Source organism: Ascaphus truei, chromosome 13 (genome assembly GCF_040206685.1).
Source record: "Ascaphus truei isolate aAscTru1 chromosome 13, aAscTru1.hap1, whole genome shotgun sequence".
NCBI lineage: Eukaryota > Metazoa > Chordata > Amphibia > Anura > Ascaphidae > Ascaphus > Ascaphus truei.
The window spans coordinates 6,188,843-6,208,567 of NC_134495.1; the positions used below are offsets into that span (position 1 = coordinate 6,188,843).

At 46.7% G+C, this 19,725-nt stretch overlaps 1 protein-coding gene across 4 annotated transcripts in view; it reads left to right on the forward strand.

The window, feature by feature from the left end:
* ACAD10 (acyl-CoA dehydrogenase family member 10) overlaps positions 1 to 19,388 on the forward strand; it is a 40,787-nt gene extending 21,399 nt beyond the window's left edge. For all 4 annotated transcript variants that reach the window (XM_075568175.1, XM_075568174.1, XM_075568176.1 and 1 more), the window contains exons 13-21: positions 540 to 880; positions 2,983 to 3,123; positions 4,454 to 4,591; positions 5,907 to 5,997; positions 7,395 to 7,553; positions 8,911 to 9,083; positions 11,682 to 11,825; positions 12,755 to 12,832; positions 18,713 to 19,388. In XM_075568175.1, coding sequence (XP_075424290.1) covers positions 540 to 880; positions 2,983 to 3,123; positions 4,454 to 4,591; positions 5,907 to 5,997; positions 7,395 to 7,553; positions 8,911 to 9,083; positions 11,682 to 11,825; positions 12,755 to 12,832; positions 18,713 to 18,847 — 1,400 coding nt within the window. In that variant the 3' untranslated portion in view covers positions 18,848 to 19,388. The remainder of the gene's footprint in view (positions 1 to 539; positions 881 to 2,982; positions 3,124 to 4,453; positions 4,592 to 5,906; positions 5,998 to 7,394; positions 7,554 to 8,910; positions 9,084 to 11,681; positions 11,826 to 12,754; positions 12,833 to 18,712) is intronic.
* Positions 19,389 to 19,725: the final 337 nt, after the last annotated feature.

The window sequence follows — 19,725 nt, forward strand, 5'->3', positions numbered from 1 at the left end:
TTTTTACTTATTTTAGTGACTTGCAGAGTCTCTTATTGACTTTCGTGTATGATCATACTCTATGCTGTAAAGCAATAAACTACTCATTATCTAAGAACCCGTGTTTGCTCTTATCTATGTGAATTTGCAAACAACGACATCTCCATAATCGCTAATATATATTTAGGATTTCCTATGCAGTTATTGTCTTACACCAGGGGTGGCCATCTCCAGTCCTCAAAGGCCACCAACAGGTCAGGTTTTCAGGATATCCCTGCGTCAGCACAGGTGTTCAGTCATTATGATTGAGCCACTTGTACTGAAGCAGGGATATCCTAAAACCCTGACCTGTTGGTGGTCCTTGAGGACTGGAGTTGGCCACACCTGTCTTACACTGTATTGCTGTCATAACATCCCAAAACGGGCAGTTCTTTTTAAAGCAAATGGCCTTTTGTGTTTGTCACAGAGCGGGTCCTCACCCCCTGGAAATAATGTGTATGGCAACTATGGGGGTTTGTAAGAGTAAATACGTCAGTGAGCTTTCTATTTACTTCTTGTAGGACAAGCTAGCTCCGCAAATGCAGAAGCCGGTGGCAAACTAGCAGAACACATGGCAAACGTAGCTTGGGACTTTGCCACAAAGGAAGGATTTCGGATTTTCAATTCTGCCCCAAGTGCCAATTCTGAGACCTCACCAAGAGCATGGTCACCTGGTTTACATTCTGCTGCAAGAGGTCTCCTGATTATTTCTCCCGACGGACTTTCTGGGAAATCCCAGGACCTTTACCAGAGACTAAAGACCTTTATACAAGTTCATATTTATCCCGCTGAGCAAGAATGCCGAAATTATCAGTTGTCCGAGAAGCGGTGGACACCTCATCCACTTCTAGAAGAACTAAAGGTATAGTCTCCATAGAAGATGTAGTTGTTTCAAAAAGATTTTTGATGTTCCTTTGTACCTGCTGGTATAGTTACATATGCAGTCCAAAATATATTAAGATATACAGTAAGTGCCCTCCAAAATTAGAGATACTTGTGGGCGCTGAAACGCAATGGTGAAATCCCATGGAAGTGAAAAGAGCAGTGGTCAAGTGGTGAGTATTCAACCATTGTGTCGGTCCGACACAGCCGCCCTTTCTCATGGTTGTGAAACCTCGATCTGGTCCTAGAGAAAGGGCGGCTGTGTTGGACCGACATGTTTTGATAAAGTAAATCCTCACCACTTGACCACTCTTTTGGAGCGCCGCTCTTTTCGCTTCATAATTTCCTATGCCAAACAAATAAGTGCACTGGGCGCCTTTGTGCTTTTATAAGTGTAACAAAATGTTTGTGAGCAGGTTAAACTCGTATCATAAGTTACGTTCCTGTAGATGCAGAAGGAGGGGCAATGGAAATAACCTCCTCCGCACGTCCCTGTCTGACCCCGCCCTCGCGAATGACGTAATCGAGGACCCGGATGGACAGTATTGAGACGCGGATTGGCGGCTCCTTCACTGTTCCATCAGATGCTGCTTAGGCACTCGCACCCTACGCGTTTTACTGACTGGCTTCTTCTGGGGTTCCCTATATATCGTATTCACTGAGCTAGCTGCATGCAAAAATAACAGCTGTAATTGAGATAATTAGCATTGCTTAAAGTCCCGTTATCGATGTGTTAACTTGACAAAAACTTGCGTGCCTGTTGCAGGGTACATGCAACCACACGTGGGTTTCTTGATAAGCCTCCACATATGGCACACAAAAACAAGAGCTTTTCTTCAGCATAAATAAAGTAAAGCAGTATAAGTCCTGAGCAGGGCTTTGCCCGTTCTGTTCAAAGTCCACAGAAACAATTCAGCATCAAACAAAATGTCCCAGAAAACCAGACCTTAAATCAAGCTGTTCTCCCTCCTGAGTTCCAGTGTATCTCCATGCTTCAGACAGGCTGCATGTGTGTGCAGCCTGGGGTTTTTAAAGCTCCTTGATGAGGCAGCTGGGATCAGACTAATTAACCAGACCTCCCAGCTGAATGTTAACCTCGTCACTGCTGCACTGCAGACCTAACCATATGTCTGCCAGTTATAGGGCTGGTGACGTTCATTCACCCTGTCACAGTGCCGTTATGGAATGCTTTTCCTGCAGTGGGGAGAGGGAAATAACGCTATGTTTGTTAAATCATACCTAACGGTGGTGTTCCACCACGCCCTGCAAAAGCCCTTCCATGTCAGGGTCTGGATGGGAGCAACGCCACGTTTGGCCATTACTGAAATAATATAAAGTTACTATCCCATTACTTAACCTTTTAACCGAGTTTAGCGAATAGGGGAAATACCTTATTTGCACATAATTTGCCTGTCATTACCACTTACGGACAGTCTAGTTAATGGTGTTGTCCACAATGAATACAACGTTACTATTAATTTAAGTTAACATCACATTACTTGGCCCAACGGAGTTTCGTGAGTCCGGGCAACAGACTCTTGGGCCTATAACGAAGTCTTCTCATATTTCGGATACAGCACCAACCTTTTAGAATAGGCCAAATGGGTCCGCAAGCCGCACTCCATGAGGGCAGAGTGTTCATGTTACCCATGATTTAGTGTACTGTACTTTACTCAATGGATCCCCTAATGTGATAGTTCCTGGTCAAAACCATGTTTAGACCAGGGATGACCAACACCAGTCCTCAAGGGCCACCAACAGGTCAGGTTTTCAGGATGTCCCTGCTTCAGCACAGGTGGCTCAGTCTTCGACTAAGTCACCTGTGCTGAAGCAGGGATATCCTGAAACCCTGACCTGTTGGTGGCCCTTGAGGACTGGAGTTGGCCACCCTTAGTTAAGGCCCAATCACCTCGGACTTGCGTTTCCGTGGGCATCACCGCGCTCTCCTTAAGCTAGAAATAACAGCTAAACATAGTCCAACGTGTGGCACATAACATCGCATGCGCTGGTTTATCAGTATCCTATCCAGCACTGAAGTGCAAGATCATCACGTTGCATTGTTTGTATGTATCTCTCTTACAGGGCAAGGCCAAGTCACAGGGGCTGTGGAATCTTTTCCTACCTCTGGAGAGTGACCCTCAGGGCAAATATGGTGCACAGCTGACCAACATGGAATATGCCCATCTTTGCGAGCTCATGGGGACATCGGTGTATGCGCCAGAGGTATGTTGGAGAGGGAGAGAGAGGTATGCATTCTGGGTATTACCTGAAGAGAATGACTGTGACATCATATGGGTGCATACATGAAAATGTCGGTGGGCCAGACATATCACAAGAAGAAATAACCATTGTTGGACAAAGGATGGAACTCAACTGGATTCCAAGCGAAATGAAGAACAAGACAACGACCATGAGTAAGATGGGAGGATGAAATCCGATAATGTGTTAGAGCGACGTGGAGAAGAGTGGCTGTAACCGCAGTACCTGGGAGGTCACAGGGGGAGACTTCATCCAGCAGTGGGGAGATGAGGGCTGGAGAGGATGGGATGAGGGAATGTGTGGGAGCGACGTGGAGAAGAGAGGCTGTAACCGCAGTATTTGGGAGATTATCGGGAGACTTCATCCAGCAGTGGGGAGACACAGGCTGGAGAGGATGGGATGAGGGAATGTGTGGGAGCGACGTGGAGAAGAGAGGCTGTAACCGCAGGATCTGGGGGATCACTGGGGAGGCTTTATCCAGCAGTGGGGAGACACTGGCTGGAGAGGATGGGATGAGGGAATGTGTGGGAGCGATGTGGAGAAGAGAGGCTGTAACCGCAGGACCTGGGGGATCACTGGGGAGGCTTCATCCAGCAGTGGGGAGACACGGGCTGGAGAGGATGAAATCAGATAATGTGATAGAGTGACATGGGGAAGAGCGGCTGTAACCGCGGGACCTGGGAGATCATTGGGGGAGACTTCATCCAGCAGTGGGGAGAAGAGGGCTGGGGAGGATGATGATATATATCTATATCCTAACATGGTCTTTAGAAATAAGTTTGTTACCATGAGAACGAATACCAGTGTTCTCTGTATAATTGTCATGTATACCGTGTCAACGTTTTGTTTAACAATATGAAAGCAAAGAATGTAATGAAATAATTTGCAGTACTTAATCCTCAGGCCGTGATTAGAGTTGCTTTGCTCGCGACGGAGCACATGACTTCACGCGCGAAACCTGCACTGCGGTTCGCGGCGATGGGAAGGCGTGGCCGTGACGTCACGTGGCCGGGCCGTCGCGCGGCAAAGACAACATTCTTTGTCTTGCCAAGAATCGCTCTATGGGCGGCTTGAGGTTACATACATTTGTTCCGGAGGGGCGCGTCGTCACACGCATGCCACCACTACAATTGTAGTTTTACACATCCCAGAGCGACCTGCAACTTGCCATTTTCGGTACCCAATTTACACAAAAGTTGGGTGTTTATCCAAATTTCTCAGACGCGTTGTAGCTGGCCGATCCCTGTCCGCAACATTCCATTTCCGAAGTTCATTTGACACTAAATCTTTTCAGGTGTTCAACTGCTCGGCCCCCGATACCGGAAACATGGAAGTGCTCGTTCGGTACGGGACAGAGGAGCAGAAGGAACGCTGGCTGAGACCATTGTTGGAGGGAGAGATCAGGTCTTGCTTCGCAATGACCGAGCCGCAGGTGAGATCTTTGACGATGACCAAGACAGACTTTAAGCCACAATCCACAGAGCATGACTATTTTTGGGATTTTTATGAGGGGGGGGGGGGGTTAAGACTTACCTGAGCCAGGGGGTGGGAGGCTCTCCCGATCTCATCCCTGGTCCCCCGATGTCTGGGGATTACCCAAGTTTCATGGTCCTTTAAATATGTGCCCCCCCCCCCCTCCGGGCACAAAATGGTGCCCCACATGGAGAATTCAACATGGTCACCGCTATCTGACCAATAGGAAGCCACAACCAGTGACGTGGCGGCTTCCTATTGGCCCACGGATCCTGCCGATTTCAAACGCCCGTATTTCCCCAGGAGAGAGCCCGGCATGGGCAGCTATCTGGGTAATTATCTCGGAACTGAAAAGAGCACGGCGCAGGTCAAATAAAAAAAAATTATATATATATATATATATATATATATATATATATATATATATATATATATATATATATATATATATATATATATATATATATATATATATATATATATATACACATTCCAGGTGGCATTGTAAAAATCCTCCGTTTGTTTACCATGGAAATGTTAACCATTTAAAAGGCTTTTTGTAGCGTTTTTTTTTTAAAGTGACCAAATCATCCATGGGCGCGCAGTACGGACACCCCGGGAAAGCGAGCTGTAAGAGGCCAGGACGCGGCTGCTGTGTCATGGCGGCACCATGGTCTGCCCGACCCCGAGAAGTAGTGGCTATGTCATAGGGCACCCAAAGGGTTAAAACAGTGTTTTATATTCTAGTGTTAATTTTTTTTTTTTTTTTTTAAATCTCTAGCGTCTGGGTTACCATGGTAACTTTAAGACTGCGCTGGGCTCTGGGGAGAGCTTCATGTTAACCTCCCGGGCACTTAATGTTTCAAACGCTTGTATTTCCTGATCATCATCATCATCATCATCATCAATATGAAAATATAAAACTGAACAGCGCAGGCTGCTGCTCTTTAAAGGTCACTGCGGTTAATTCACGGGGTGCTAGGGGGGTCTGGGTGTGATGTTACTTTGGTTTATTGATGTGCTACATTAGCGCAGGGGTGGTCAACTCCAGTCCTCAAGGGCCACCACCAGATATTAGGGGTATCCCTGCTTCAGCACAGCTGGCTTAATCAGTGGCTCAGTCGAAGCCACCTGTGCTGATGCAGGGATATCCTGAAACCTGACCTGTTTGGGGGGGGGCTTGAGGGCTGGAGTTGGCCGCCCCTGGGTTAGGCTATCACTGCGTTAACGGGCAGACGTCTCGCTGTTGTCACCCTGTGTATGTGCTGTAACAGGTCGCTTCTTCTGATGCAACCAACATCGAGTCTTCCATCAAAGAAGATAACGATTCCTACATCGTAACAGGTCGGAAGTGGTGGACGTCAGGTAAGAATCTCCAGGCACACGGAGTGGAAGAGACTCTCCAGGCACACGGAGTGGAAGAGACTCTCCAGGCACACGGAGTGGAAGAGGCGACATCTAGTTGGCCATTGGCTGAGGGATTAAATGAACGAGGGAAGATAGATATATATTTAAAGAAATTAAAATACTGGAGCACTCTGTAGGGTATAAATAAGGTTTTAATCCATCAAGCAAGCATAAGGGGTCAAATACAGAACAAAGGCAGCGACGTTTCGGACCTCCAAGCTTCTAACGGGAGGTCCGAAACGTCGCTGCCTTTGTTCTGTATTTGACCCCTTATGCTTGCTTGATGGATTAAAACCTTATTTATACCCTACCTAGACTGCTCCAGTATTTTTTATATTGTCCATTTTCACGGCTGGTTAACTGGTTTGTAACCAAGGGATTTTCCGGAGCGATTTCCAGCTCCCGGAAGTCGCTGGTTCCCTAGATACTTACCGTTGTCTCTGCTCCTTCAGGGGAAACAAAATGGCTGTTCAAATCTCGTGGGTCCCACGAGCCAATAGGAAGCCGCAATGTAATCCGTTGTGTCTTCTTATTGGACGGCCATTTAGATCCCCGCGAGGAGCCAGGAAGTGGCACCGGTAACTTCACCTGTAAGTATCCTGAAAACCTGGAGCCCACAATGTGAAAATACACATTGCTTCTGGAGATACAGTATTGCGCAGGGGGTCCTTGTAGCTGCACCCCCTTCCTCTTCTGAATCCGGCTCTGGCACACCCCTTTTTGAGCCCTGCCCTCTCTCTAGCAGTGCACCAATTATATCTAATGACTGCCTGGTCACATGATCTTCCCCACAGAACTTTGTCATATGGATATGCGTTCCACTGACCTCAGAATACTCCTCTGCAGCCATTTAGTGAACCCCCGAGCCGAATCTTCGCCAATCGATCGCAGGAGAACGGATCGATCGGCAACATAGCTAATTACTTATCATTGTGTGCATTGTATTCATGCACATATTAAAGGGGCGGGGGGGCGGACAGCAGCTTGGAATGGCTCAGTGCAGCAGAAAAGGACCAAAGATGCAAAGTTCTGTGGGGAAGATCATGTGACCAGACAGTCACTAGATACAAGTGGTGCACTGCTAGAGAGGGCAGCCTGTTTCAGAAGAGGAAGGGGATGGGACTTTGTAAATGGTTGCTTTAGAAACGAAATATGCTTGTTACATTATAATACATTAAAAATGTCATTCAGAGTTGTTTTAAAAAAATGCTACAAGTATTTTCTCATAGAACAAAAATGATTTATTTATTTAAAAAAACACGTAGGTTATTGCTTGTTCTGCAGCTTTAAAGGGCATAACACTGAACTCAGGAGGGAGGGGGAACTGCCCTGTTAATGCTGTCTCTTCGGTACAGGTGCGCTGGATCCCCGCTGCAAAATCTGCATCTTTATGGGAAAGACAAACCCAGACGCTCCTCGCCATAAACAGCAGACGATGATCCTGGTTCCTATGGACTCCCCCGGAGTAACCATCACTAGGCCTCTCACTGTGTATGGGTTGGACGATGCTCCGGGTTAGTGCCTGCTCTTCACTGATTTCATTTCCATGCCCTGCTACCCCTTGCATAGCTGGGAATCGGGGGTCCCAGGAGCGAAACCGCTGGGTTTATTTCGGTTCCGGGGACCACCCTAGTTCCCAAGATACATACCGGGAAAGGTGCCTCCGGTTACTTCCTGGTATTTAAATCCCCGCGTCACATGGACCAATAGGTCGCGACGGATGACATCGCAGCTTCCTATTGGTTCGAGTATCGTAGGAGATTTAAACCTCCATTTTGATTCCCCCTCAGGGGGATGTACTGACGTTACCTTTCCAGGTATGTATCACAGAAACAAGAAGGTCCCTGGACCTGAAGTGATCGCGGTTCAGCTCCGGAGACCCGCTATTTCCCACCCATGTAAAAAGGGGGGCAGGGGTAAAAAAGAAAAACCCCAATCAGGAAGAACTGCTCCTTTAAGATAAAGCGGCAATCCTCCAAAATAATGCACCTACTGGGAGACCCCCTAAGTTCAAAAGATATCGACTAGTTGAGGGGAAGAGGCCCTGGCTTTGCGGACATTGAACGCAGTGACCAAAGGGGGGTAGTTATAGGAAGTCGGCCCCCTCCCGAGTTTCCACTCGCCAGATTTACAAATAACCTTTCAAAATGTATTTAAAAACTCTTACAGGTGTCAGTTATGGGTGAAAAGAAGGCATCAATGTGTCCCCCCTTAAACCTGTTACCGGCAGGAGTAAACGCTGCTGCTGAGAGGGGGTTTGCCCCTGTTAGAAAACACTCGAGATTGGAAATGAGCTATAATGTGCAGTGAATCGCCGTTTCTAATACAGAGTTAGATGAAGAATTAGCAGTAGGAGAAATAGTCATTCAAAACCAGCCACATCGAAACTCCGATTCCAGGTCTCATTGTGTGGCATTCTGGTTTAAAACTATGACTTTCATCCGTTTTGAAAGTAGTTGTTTTTTTGTTTTTTTTGTACATTTATAGACCAGGAGCGGCCAACTCCAGTCCTCACGGGCCACCAACAGGTCAGGTTTTCAGAATATCACAGCTTCAGCACAGGTTGTGCAGTCTTCAACTGAGCCACTGATTGAGCCACCTGTGCTGAAGCAGGGGATATCCTGAAAACGTGACCTGTTGGTGGCCCTTGAGGAGTTGCCCACCCTTGTTATAGAGAAATCTGCTGGTGAACACTAGTTCTGATCCGAATGATGAAAAGGAAACTCTTGAGAAGTTCTGCTGTAGCAGGCTGGTCTTCAGAGTGTTGACCAGAAACAGCAGTTACTTCCCAGGGCGTTTGAAGACCCAAATCAACATTTGTGTCCCCCAGCTGGACATGGAGAAATCACATTTGACATTTGTGTCCCCCAGCTGGTCACGGAGAAATCACATTTGACCATGTACGGGTTCCTAAACTCAACGTCCTGCTGGGATGCGGCCGGGGATTTGAAATTGCCCAGGGCAGACTGGGTCCGGGGCGGATACACCACTGCATGAGGCTGATTGGAAATGCAGAACGGTCCTTACATCTCATGAAAGAGCGAGTGAGTATGGGGAAGTTTCCAGAACGTTGTTGAGCGGTACACCTAAAACATTCTGAATTGCAAACGATTTATTCCCTTCTGCCGCCATGTTAATCTTGTAACAATTATAATGTTGTGTGACGGAGCATGGAACAACACAGGAAACGTGTGAAAATGAGAAGAATCATTCTGCATGTTTTTGTTTGATATGTTCCTGCAGAGCAAAGGAAGTGTTCATTTGGGTCAAATGGGGGTTTATGTTTTAAAACAAAAGCAACCTTATGTTTTGAACTCCAAGGGGACAATGTGTCCTGCATTTGTGCCATGACGTTGATCCATGTGGTACATGCAATAGGACCTGCTAAGGAAGGTCCTCCAAGTTCTGGGGGTTCCAGCCAGATCGGACTTGCAGACAGTATTGCTGCAAATGTAAGAAGCTCCAGCAGCCGGTTCTGGCGCCGCCTGACAGATATGGGGATACGTGTGTTGTGTGCGGAGCTGCCAGGAGGGAGACACACAGCCGTCTAACCTGCATGCCAGACAGGTCGGCCGTAACTTCAGTCGCTCACTAAGACCCAGATTTAGCGCGCCTTGCGTCCCATTCAAATGTAATGGACGTAAAGGTAGTGGCGGGCAACTCCAGTCCACAAGGGCCACCAACAGGCCACGTTTTCAGGATATCCCTGCTTCAGCGCCGGTGGCTCAGTCTAAGACCTGTGCTGAAGCAGGGATATCCTTAAAACCTGACCTGCTGGTGGCCCTTGAGGACTGGATAACCCCTGGGTAAATGTGTGCTATAGCGTGGCACCCTTTAGTAAATCAGTGCAAACGGTGCGTATCTCCCTTCCCCCCCCACTCCATATCCCGGGGAACGGCTGGAGAGGTTCCTTCTGTTCTTGTTAATGTCGCCGTCTCATTCCCAAGCTGCACAGCATAACAACGAGGGGCTTTTCATTGAGACCAAGTGGGTTATTTAATAAGCGGGGATAGTGCCGAGCGGGGGAACGTTCGCACGGAAACTCCCTTGATCTCACTTGGACTTGTGTGATAGAGCCCCCCGATTTGCACTGGTGCAGTTTAATAAATAAGTAACGTTAGATTGTAATTTCTCTATTTGTGTTGGCAAGATAATTTTAGCTTACTAATGTTCGCCAAAAAATACAATATTGTCCCAGGCGTATTGCTAAATACACGTTAATAGTTTGCCAGTTACAATAATCCCTTGGCCTCCGGAAGAGCCGGCAGCTAGTAGCACGTAAGCAGAAACGTTACCACAGTATCAATATACTTGCACGCTACTCAACCATGTCGCTGCCATGCGGGGTAGCAGCTCACCAAGGAGCAATGACCTTTGCTGCTGAGCAATGACCTTTTGACCTCACCTGGCAGTACTTGAGTACTCATGTGTATAGCAGCAGTGGCCTCTGGGTAACCAGTTTTATGTACGAGGCATAGTTGGTAGCCCTAGTGCGGCCTATCAGAACCGGAGCACACCAAGATATTACCGCATTCCCCCCCGCGGCCCCCGCCTCACCCTGTCCATTACAAGGGATTGCCTTTCATTAACCATTTGCTAGCCACTTGCTTTTTCTAGTGTATCCAGGAGCGAGAGTGTGATATAAACGCAGCGATATTTACAACTTAGAGCTGGATATCTTCTTGCTGCACGATTCTAATAAACTAGTCTTAACACCAGACATTATAGCACGAGAAACTGTTTTATTTGCAGGAGCCCCCTTCCTCGGGTGCAATATTTACAGGATATTTAGAATTTCCGTTAAAGCGGCTTTTTCTTTGGTCGTTATTTTTTTAGCTTTAATAATCGCGGCCGTGTCCGCCTGTGCGGCAATACAATTATCTAAGATGCCGATCGATCCGCTCTCCCGTGATTGATCGTCGAAGATCCTGCTGCCCGGGGCACGCGATATGGCCGCCTATTTCAAAAGAGGAAGTGCTGTGGCTTTGTAAATGTTTGTATTTAAGGAAGCTTAATTCATTAAAACTCATTAAAAAGGGCATAAAGTGCACCAAAACAAAAATCCAGTTAGTGTTTTCTATTACTACACAACGGATTTATTAAAAAAACACACCGGATTTTGAATGACATTCTGCTTTAAGGTCGAGAAGGCTTTTTGATGAGACATATATGTATCAAACTGGTTATTGGTGCTGAAATAGATGTTTAATACCAGAACCAAGATATAACCTTGCAGACAGATGCCCCTTGACCTTTGTGCGTCCAACCCTTTACTTGTCTGCCATATTACACCGTGCCAATTCTTCTCCAACTCTTTGGGCTTGTATAATAATAACTTTATTTCATATAGCGCTTTTCTCCCAACGGGACTCAAAGCGCGTCACCGTTACAGTATAGCGCGCGGTACGCAGCACATGGGAATTTTTGCAGGCACAGCCCGTGGAGCTTACAATCTATGCTTTTGGTGCCTGAGGCACAGGGAGATAAAGTGACTTTGCCCAAGGTCACAAGGTGCCGACACCGGGAATTGAACCAGGTTCCACTGCTTCACACTCTCCTCTGTTTAATGGGTGCATGGACAAAATATCGGGCCCTGTTCATGTTTCCAGCTGCACTGAAACCCTTCATTTCATCTTTTGCAGGTAAAATGTAGAATAGCTTTTGGCAAACCTTTAGCCGAACAAGGCACTATCATGGCAGACATTGCCAAATCCCGGGCAGAAATTGAACAGGCCAGGTTACTGGTGCTAAAAGCTGCTCACCTTATGGATACTGTTGGCAATAAGGTAATATGCATGTTTAGTAATGTCAATTTTAAATGCAATATCATTTTTTATTCTGCTACCAACATGGTATATTTAATCGTCAGCAACCTAGTGTACTTTTATTTATAAATGTTTTACCAGGAAGTAATACATTGAGAGTTACCTCTCGTTTTCACGTATGTCAAATATTTTCTTTGCCCTTTGAAGTGGCTCTGACATTTTATACACGGAGAGTTAAAGGGCAATCCCTTCTAAGCAAGGAATTATTGTGAATATTATGCATTCTCGCCTTTCAAAAAAAAATATATATATATATTTCAGTGTTTTGTCAAGAATCGCCAATCTCTCGCAGAAATAACTCTAATTCTTCCAATATTTTAGTGACACAGGATTGATTTATTTTTTAACCTCACTGTCACTTTTACAGAAAATGTTGAAAAATAAGCTACGAGCTGCATAGTTGAGCCAAAAGCCATGCCCCAAAAAACCCAGCACCACATTTAATAAAGGAAAAGAATCCAATTAGAAACCATGGATTTTCCCCCCCCAAACACATCGGGGGTAACTGCAGCCGGGAGACCCGGGTAACTTGCTTTCCTTGTGTTGGGACTGAGTTTTTGTGACTGATTACAACATGTCTGTTGAAGCTGTGATTTCATGCACAATTTAAATTAGCAATCCCCCCCTATGTATTTATTGTCGTGGGGGGAATTAAGGGGTCCCGTGAAGCTATTTTCAGCATCAGGGATTTTTTGGGGATCTCGAGGGACTTATCAATGAAGGTACGTGGTTTAAATCGTCCTCCCAGGGGAAACAAAATGGCCGAATCTTGAGCCCATAGGAAGCTGCAACTTTGTTAATGGCGGCTTCCTATTGGACGGCCATTTAAATCCCATTTTAAAACCAGGAAGTAATACCGGTAACTATGCTATGTTTAACATTGTATACAGGAAGCTGCTTTAGAAATTGCCATGATCAAAATGGTGGCTCCGAGCATGGCCCAACGGGTGATCGATCGTGCTATTCAGGTAAGAGAAGCAGAACAGCATCCTTTCTAGCACAAGGAGCTGTGTGAATGTACCCGATGGCATTGGGGGAAAAAGAGCATTTCCAGATCTCTCTCTCCCCTTTCAAACGCTGGTTTTAATGTAAAATATCCGATGCTTCATTCAGGAGATATAAACGTCTGACATTTTCCTGTCAAGACCGTGCTCCCTAAGCCGTGCTATATCACAAGACCGTGCTCCCTATCCATGCTATGTCACAATACCATGCTATATCACAAAACAGTGCTCCCTATCCATGCTATATCACAATACCGTGCTATCACAATACCGTGCTCCCTAAGCCATGCTATATCACAAGACCGTGCTCCCTAAGCCATGCTATATCACAATACCATGCTCCCTAACCCATGCTATATCACAAGACCGTGCTCCCTAAGCCATGCTATATCACAGGACCATGCTCCCTAAGCCATGCTATATCACAAGACCATGCTCCCTATCCATGCTATATCACAAGACCGTGCTCCCTAAGCCATGCTATATCACAAGACCATGCTATATCACAATACCATGCTATATCACAAGACCATGCTCCCTAAGCCATGCTATATCACAGGACCATGCTCCCTAAGCCATGCTATATCACAAGACCGCGCTCCCTAAGCCATGCTATATCACAAGACCGTGCTCCCTAAGTCCTGCTATATCACAAGACCGTGCTCCCTAAGCCATGCTATATCACAAGACCATGCTCCCTATCCATGCTATATCACAAGACCGTGCTCCCTAAGCCATGCTATATCACAAGACCATGCTATATCACAATACCATGCTATATCACAAGACCGTGCTCCCTAAGCCATGCTCTTGTCACGGTAACTTATGACAATATATAATGAACACCAAATATCTGTGTTGAACTGAACGAGGCTTAGATATAATAAAATATATTTATTCCTTAAAAAAGGTGAACACAGCAATATAGTACAATGAACAGACAAGAAGGTAACATTTACTTAGGGTTGGGGGATGGAGAAGTATCAGCTAGCAATTCTCCAGCAATCCGGTGACATTCAAGATGGTATCAGAAGAAGAACTAAAAACTGTAGGGTTGACACAGTTTATATACCTGTGTAACCCTATTCTTAACATTGAATACAGACTATTGGTGAACAATTATCTGTATCCAATCCCTAACGTGGAGACACAGATTAACCCATGCCCCCCAGCTAATTAGCCCATGTGTACTGGGACTCTATGGGTAGCCCCATAATTAAATCAGGGGCAACGACCAGTCTACCAAATGAAGTATCTGCATTGTTTGTAGGTGTAAACATAACACTTACAAACCACTCCAGTTTGATGATTCTCCACCCTCAGGTAACAATTAGAGTGGCAAAGTCTGCTGATTAGTACTTGGTCGGTTGATTAGTACTTAGAGTAAACAATCAGGCAGTTAACTTTTGATTACAGTGCTTAGGCTCAATCAGCCGGCTGCCCTTCATGACCTATTAGCATAGCAGATGGTCTGCATTTTCAGAGCAGATTCAAAATACCATACATATATACTTTAATATCTACATATATTAATAAGTTCCATTCTGGTGGGCTCAGTGGGTCGAAATTTGCCAGTTCTTAATGCCTACAGTGACTCCACACATTGGTCAAATATCAACTCTCTGCGACCTCCAGAACTGGAGATACTGAAATGCACTTTAAAACATTAAAATACAGGATTATAATGAAACATGGGAACAGGGGAACATACATTTTTCATGACAGGACAAGGTGTAAGCCACATTCCTGGACCGCAGTCCGGTTAACCCCTTGCCTCCCTGGGGAGGTCAGGGGGTGGCCATATGGGGTGCAACCCCTTTAATACCGGGCCAACCCCCCTCTCCCTCTACAGCTATATCACAAAACCGTGCTCCCTAAGCCATGCTATATCACAAGACCGCGCTCCCTAAGCCATGCTATATCACAATACCATGCTATATGACAATACCATGCTATATCACAAGACCGTGCTCCCTAAGCCATGCTATATCACAATACCATGCTATATCACAGGACCATGCTCCCTAAGCCATGCTATATCACAAGACCGTGCTCCCTAAGCCATGCTATATCACAATACCATGCTATATCACAAGACCGCGCTCCCTAAGCCATGCTATATCACAGGACCATGCTCCCTAAGCCATGCTATATCACAAGACCGCGCTCCCTAAGCCATGCTATATCACAAGACCGCGCTCCCTAAGCCATGCTATATCACAAGACCGTGCTCCCTAAGCCATGCTATATCACAAGACTGTGCTCCCTAAGCCATGCTATATCACAATACCATGCTATATCACAGGACCATGCTCCCTAAGCCATGCTATATCACAAGACCGCGCTCCCTAAACCATGCTATATCACAATACCATGCTATATCATGAGACAGTGCTCCCTAAACCGTGCTATATCACAAGACCGTGCTCCCTAAGCCTTGCTATATCACAAGATCGTGCTCCCTAAGCCATGCTATATCACAGGACCATGCTCTCTAAGCCATGCTATATCACAAGACCGCGCTCCCTAAGCCATGCTATATCACAAGACCGTGCTCCCTAAGCCATGCTATATCACAAGACCGTGCTCCCTAACCCATGCTATATCACAGGACCATGCTCCCTAAGCAATGCTATATCACAATACCATGCTATATCACAGGACCATGCTCCCTAAGCCATGCTATATCACAAGACCGCGCTCCCTAAACCATGCTATATCACAATACCATGCTATATCATGAGACAGTGCTCCCTAAACCGTGCTATATCACAAGACCGTGCTCCCTAAGCCTTGCTATATCACAAGATCGTGCTCCCTAAGCCATGCTATATCACAGGACCATGCTCCCTAAGCCATGCTATATCACAAGACCGTGCTCCCTAAGCCATGCTATATCACAAGACCGTGCTCCCTAAGCCATGCTATATCACAAGACCGTGCTCCCTAACCCATGCTATATCACAGGACCATGCTCCCTAAGCAATGCTATATCACAAGACCGTGCTCCCTAAGCCATGCTATATCACAAGACCGTGCTCCCTAAGCCATGCTATATCACAGGACCGTGCTCCCTAAGCCATGCTATATCACAAAACCGCGCTCCCTAAGCCATGCTATATCACAAGACCGCGCTCCCTAAGCCATGCTATATCACAAGACCGTGCTCCCTAAGCCATGCTATATCACAAGACCGTGCTCCCTAAGCCATGCTATATCACAGGACCGTGCTCCCTAAGCCATGCTATATCACAAGACCGCGCTCCCTAAGCCATGCTATATCACAAGACCGTGCTCCCTAAGCCATGCTATATCACAAGACCGCGCTCCCTAAGCCATGCTATATCACAAGACCGCGCTCCCTAAGCCATGCTATATCACAAGACCATGCTCCCTAAGCCATGCTATATCACAAGAACGTGCTCCCTAAGCCATGCTATATCACAAGACCGTGCTCCCTAAGCCATGCTATATCACAAGACCGTGCTCCCTAAGCCATGCTATATCACAGGACCGTGCTCCCTAAGCCATGCTATATCACAAGACCGCGCTCCCTAAGCCATGCTATATCACAAGACCGTGCTCCCTAAGCCATGCTATATCACAAGACTGTGCTCCCTAAGTCATGCTATATCACAATACCATGCTATATCACAGGACCATGCTCCCTAAGCCATGCTATATCACAGGACCATGCTCCCTAAGCAATGCTATATCACAAGACTGCGCTCCCTAAGCCATGCTATATCACAAGACCGCGCTCCCTAAGCCATGCTATATCACAAGACCGCGCCCCCTAAGCCATGCTAGATCACAAGACCGTGCTCCCTAGGCCATGCTATATCACAAGACTGTGCTCCCTAAGCCATGCTATATCACAAGACCGTGCTCCATAAGCCATGCTATATCACAAGACTGCGCTCCCTAAGCCATGCTATATCACAAGACCGCGCTCCCTAAGCCATGCTATATCACAAGACCGCGCTCCCTAAGCCATGCTATATCACAATACCATGCTATATCACAGGACCATGCTCCCTAAGCCATGCTATATCACAGGACCATGCTCCCTAAGCCATGCTATATCACAAGACTGCGCTCCCTAAGCCATGCTATATCACAAGACTGCGCTCCCTAAGCCATGCTATATCACAAGACCGCGCTCCCTAAGCCATGCTATATCACAATACCATGCTATATCACAATACCATGCTATATCATGAGACAGTGCTCCCTAAACCGTGCTATATCACAAGACCGTGCTCCCTAAGCCATGCTATATCACAAGACCGTGCTTCCTAAGCCATGCTATATCACAAGACCGTGCTTCCTAAGCCATGCTATATCACAAGACCGTGCTTCCTAAGCCATGCTATATCACAAGACCGTGCTTCCTAAGCCATGCTATATCACAAGACCGTGCTCCCTAAGCCATGCTATATTACAAGACCGTGCTCCCTAAGCCATGCTATATCACAGAAGATGTCTTGTAGAATAGCACCGTTTTGAGTAAATATGGGCCGATGCATGTAACAGCGGGTCTGTGGCTTTTGACATGGGTTAAGCTCTTGTGTAATGAAAAAGAGGTTTTAAAGTCTGTGTTTTCCTGTTGGAACCACAAGGAGAGGAACATGTCACGCCAACAACTGCAATAATGTATTCTTATATAATATATTCACAGGGCGGCCCATGGTAGAATTTACAGGTTCTAATCATCTAATGCCTGGTGAGTCCGAGTGACATATCGGGCCAGGTTTGCTAAGGAGTGCAACTCCATAAAACACCTTCCAGCAGGGCCTATTAAAATGGCCCCTTAAAGGCTCATGCAAGTGAAGGGGGTGTAAGGCCTGTGACATAGTTATTTAATCAGTGCGGAGGCGCGCTGAGGCTCAGGGAAAGCGGTGCTTTCCCTGGCCTTACACAGCACGCCGTCCGTGGGCGTGTCGGGGGCGGGCCAGTGACGTCACGGAGCTGGTTGGCCCTCATTGGGCGAACCGCTCACGTGACCGGCCCTGCGCTCCGGCGAGCGTCAAATTTGAAATCTTGGTGAGACACACGCTTCCCCAAGCGTGCGGACGCGTGCGCGAGCCCATGCTAAAGCCGCTCTCATTGCGGCTGCAGGGGCTCAGTGCCGAGTGTGAGCGCGACTCTGCACGGCTCAGCCTTGCTCACACTACTATGTCCCAGGCCTAAGATGTCTTGCGCATGGATGGTGTCTTAGGCTGCGTCCATAGGGGGGGGAGCAGTGAACAGCGCTGACGCTGAGGCTCGCCTGCTGAAGCTGTGCGATTTCATGCACATGCAGGCGAGCCAGCGGGCGCGATCGAGAGGCGCGGCAGTGACGTCGCTGGGCCAATCGCCCGCGATGCACTGACGTAACGGCGCCGTGACGTTGACGCTGCTTCGCGCTGATAGGATGTTTTCAGCCGACAGCGCGCTGAAAAACAGCTTGGCTGTCGGCTGAAAAATCCAACTCCTCAGCACGCCTGCGGACGCTCACATGAGCCCCCTCTAAAGACATCCTCATTGAGGATGCAGGGGCTCAGCGCGGAGCGTTCGCACTCAGCACGGCTTGTCCTTCTATGGACTCGGCCTAATGGGGTAGCACTTCTTAGTGAATATGGCACGAAATGTCTTTGCCACTGTTACAAGGAGCTGACACTTTAGCCCTTATCCAGTATGCTGCAGATGCTCAAGAAGATCTAACTAATCTGCTGTCTGCAATAATCCTGTTACATTTAGCCTAAAAGGAACAATAACCCGTCATCTTTTGTATCTCGCACCCACCTTGGCCTCACCTATGTGCGATCGTATAAACACGTATTGTGTGTTTTTGTTTTGCAGGCGTTCGGAGCTGCCGGCCTCGGCAGTGACCTCCCACTAGCTCAGTTTCACGCGTCGGCGCGGTCATTGCGCCTTGCGGACGGACCAGACGAAGTCCACCGGGCAGCTGTGGCCAAAATGGAACTGAAACATTAGGGTCTGTTTGAGATCTATAATTAGAGGGTCAAGTGTGTGTCCAGGTGCTTCCATCACCAGAGCCACCTGATCTTTCCTGCCTCGGGAAATATTCATCAAGCGTTGATCGGCGTGGAGAGAGAAAAAGGACAATATTATTAGACGGATTGAGTGGAATTTCGTTTATGACGGTTTCCAGGACCGGTAGAGTGAGGGATTCATGTATCCCGAAAACGTCTTAATTACTGCGCTGCACTTGTATCGTTTTCACCGGTGTGGGCACTACGTTTCATGAGAAATTATTATTATTATTTTTTTTTTTTTTAAAGAAAACCAGTAACAATTCTATCAAACTATTTAATTGCTGTTTAATATTGAGAATGATGTCAAATACATTTTAGAGATGCAAATGCTATTTTTATGAACGCAGCTGTAATCCTGAAATGTATCCATTTCCGCTAGTGATGCCAAATGTAAAATGAATTAAAAGTGCAATCAGTTACTCTTTTACAAATCAGAGATATTTGTGATGTTGCTTTTCAATAAATCTTTTCTGATGACGCACCGCAGAGAAATCTGCTTGCCGTTTTTATATTTGGGATAAGAATTTTTTTTTTTGCTTTTACTCAGAAGAAAACGTCGGAGTAAAAAGGGTTCGGGTATTTTTGAAATCCCATTGCTGTGTCATTTTCAGGAGTGTTGTGAGGGAATCGCACCTGGAACGTGAGTGTTATATGGGTAATATAATGTCACAGGGCTGGTTACTACACAATCCCTCCAACACACAGACACACATGTTGCACACACCCCCAGCCACCGAATAGATTTGGGAGCACTATACTCTACCTTCTGCAGTCTGACCCCAGGGTTCAGAGGTTAAAGGGGCAGTGTAGGAAGGC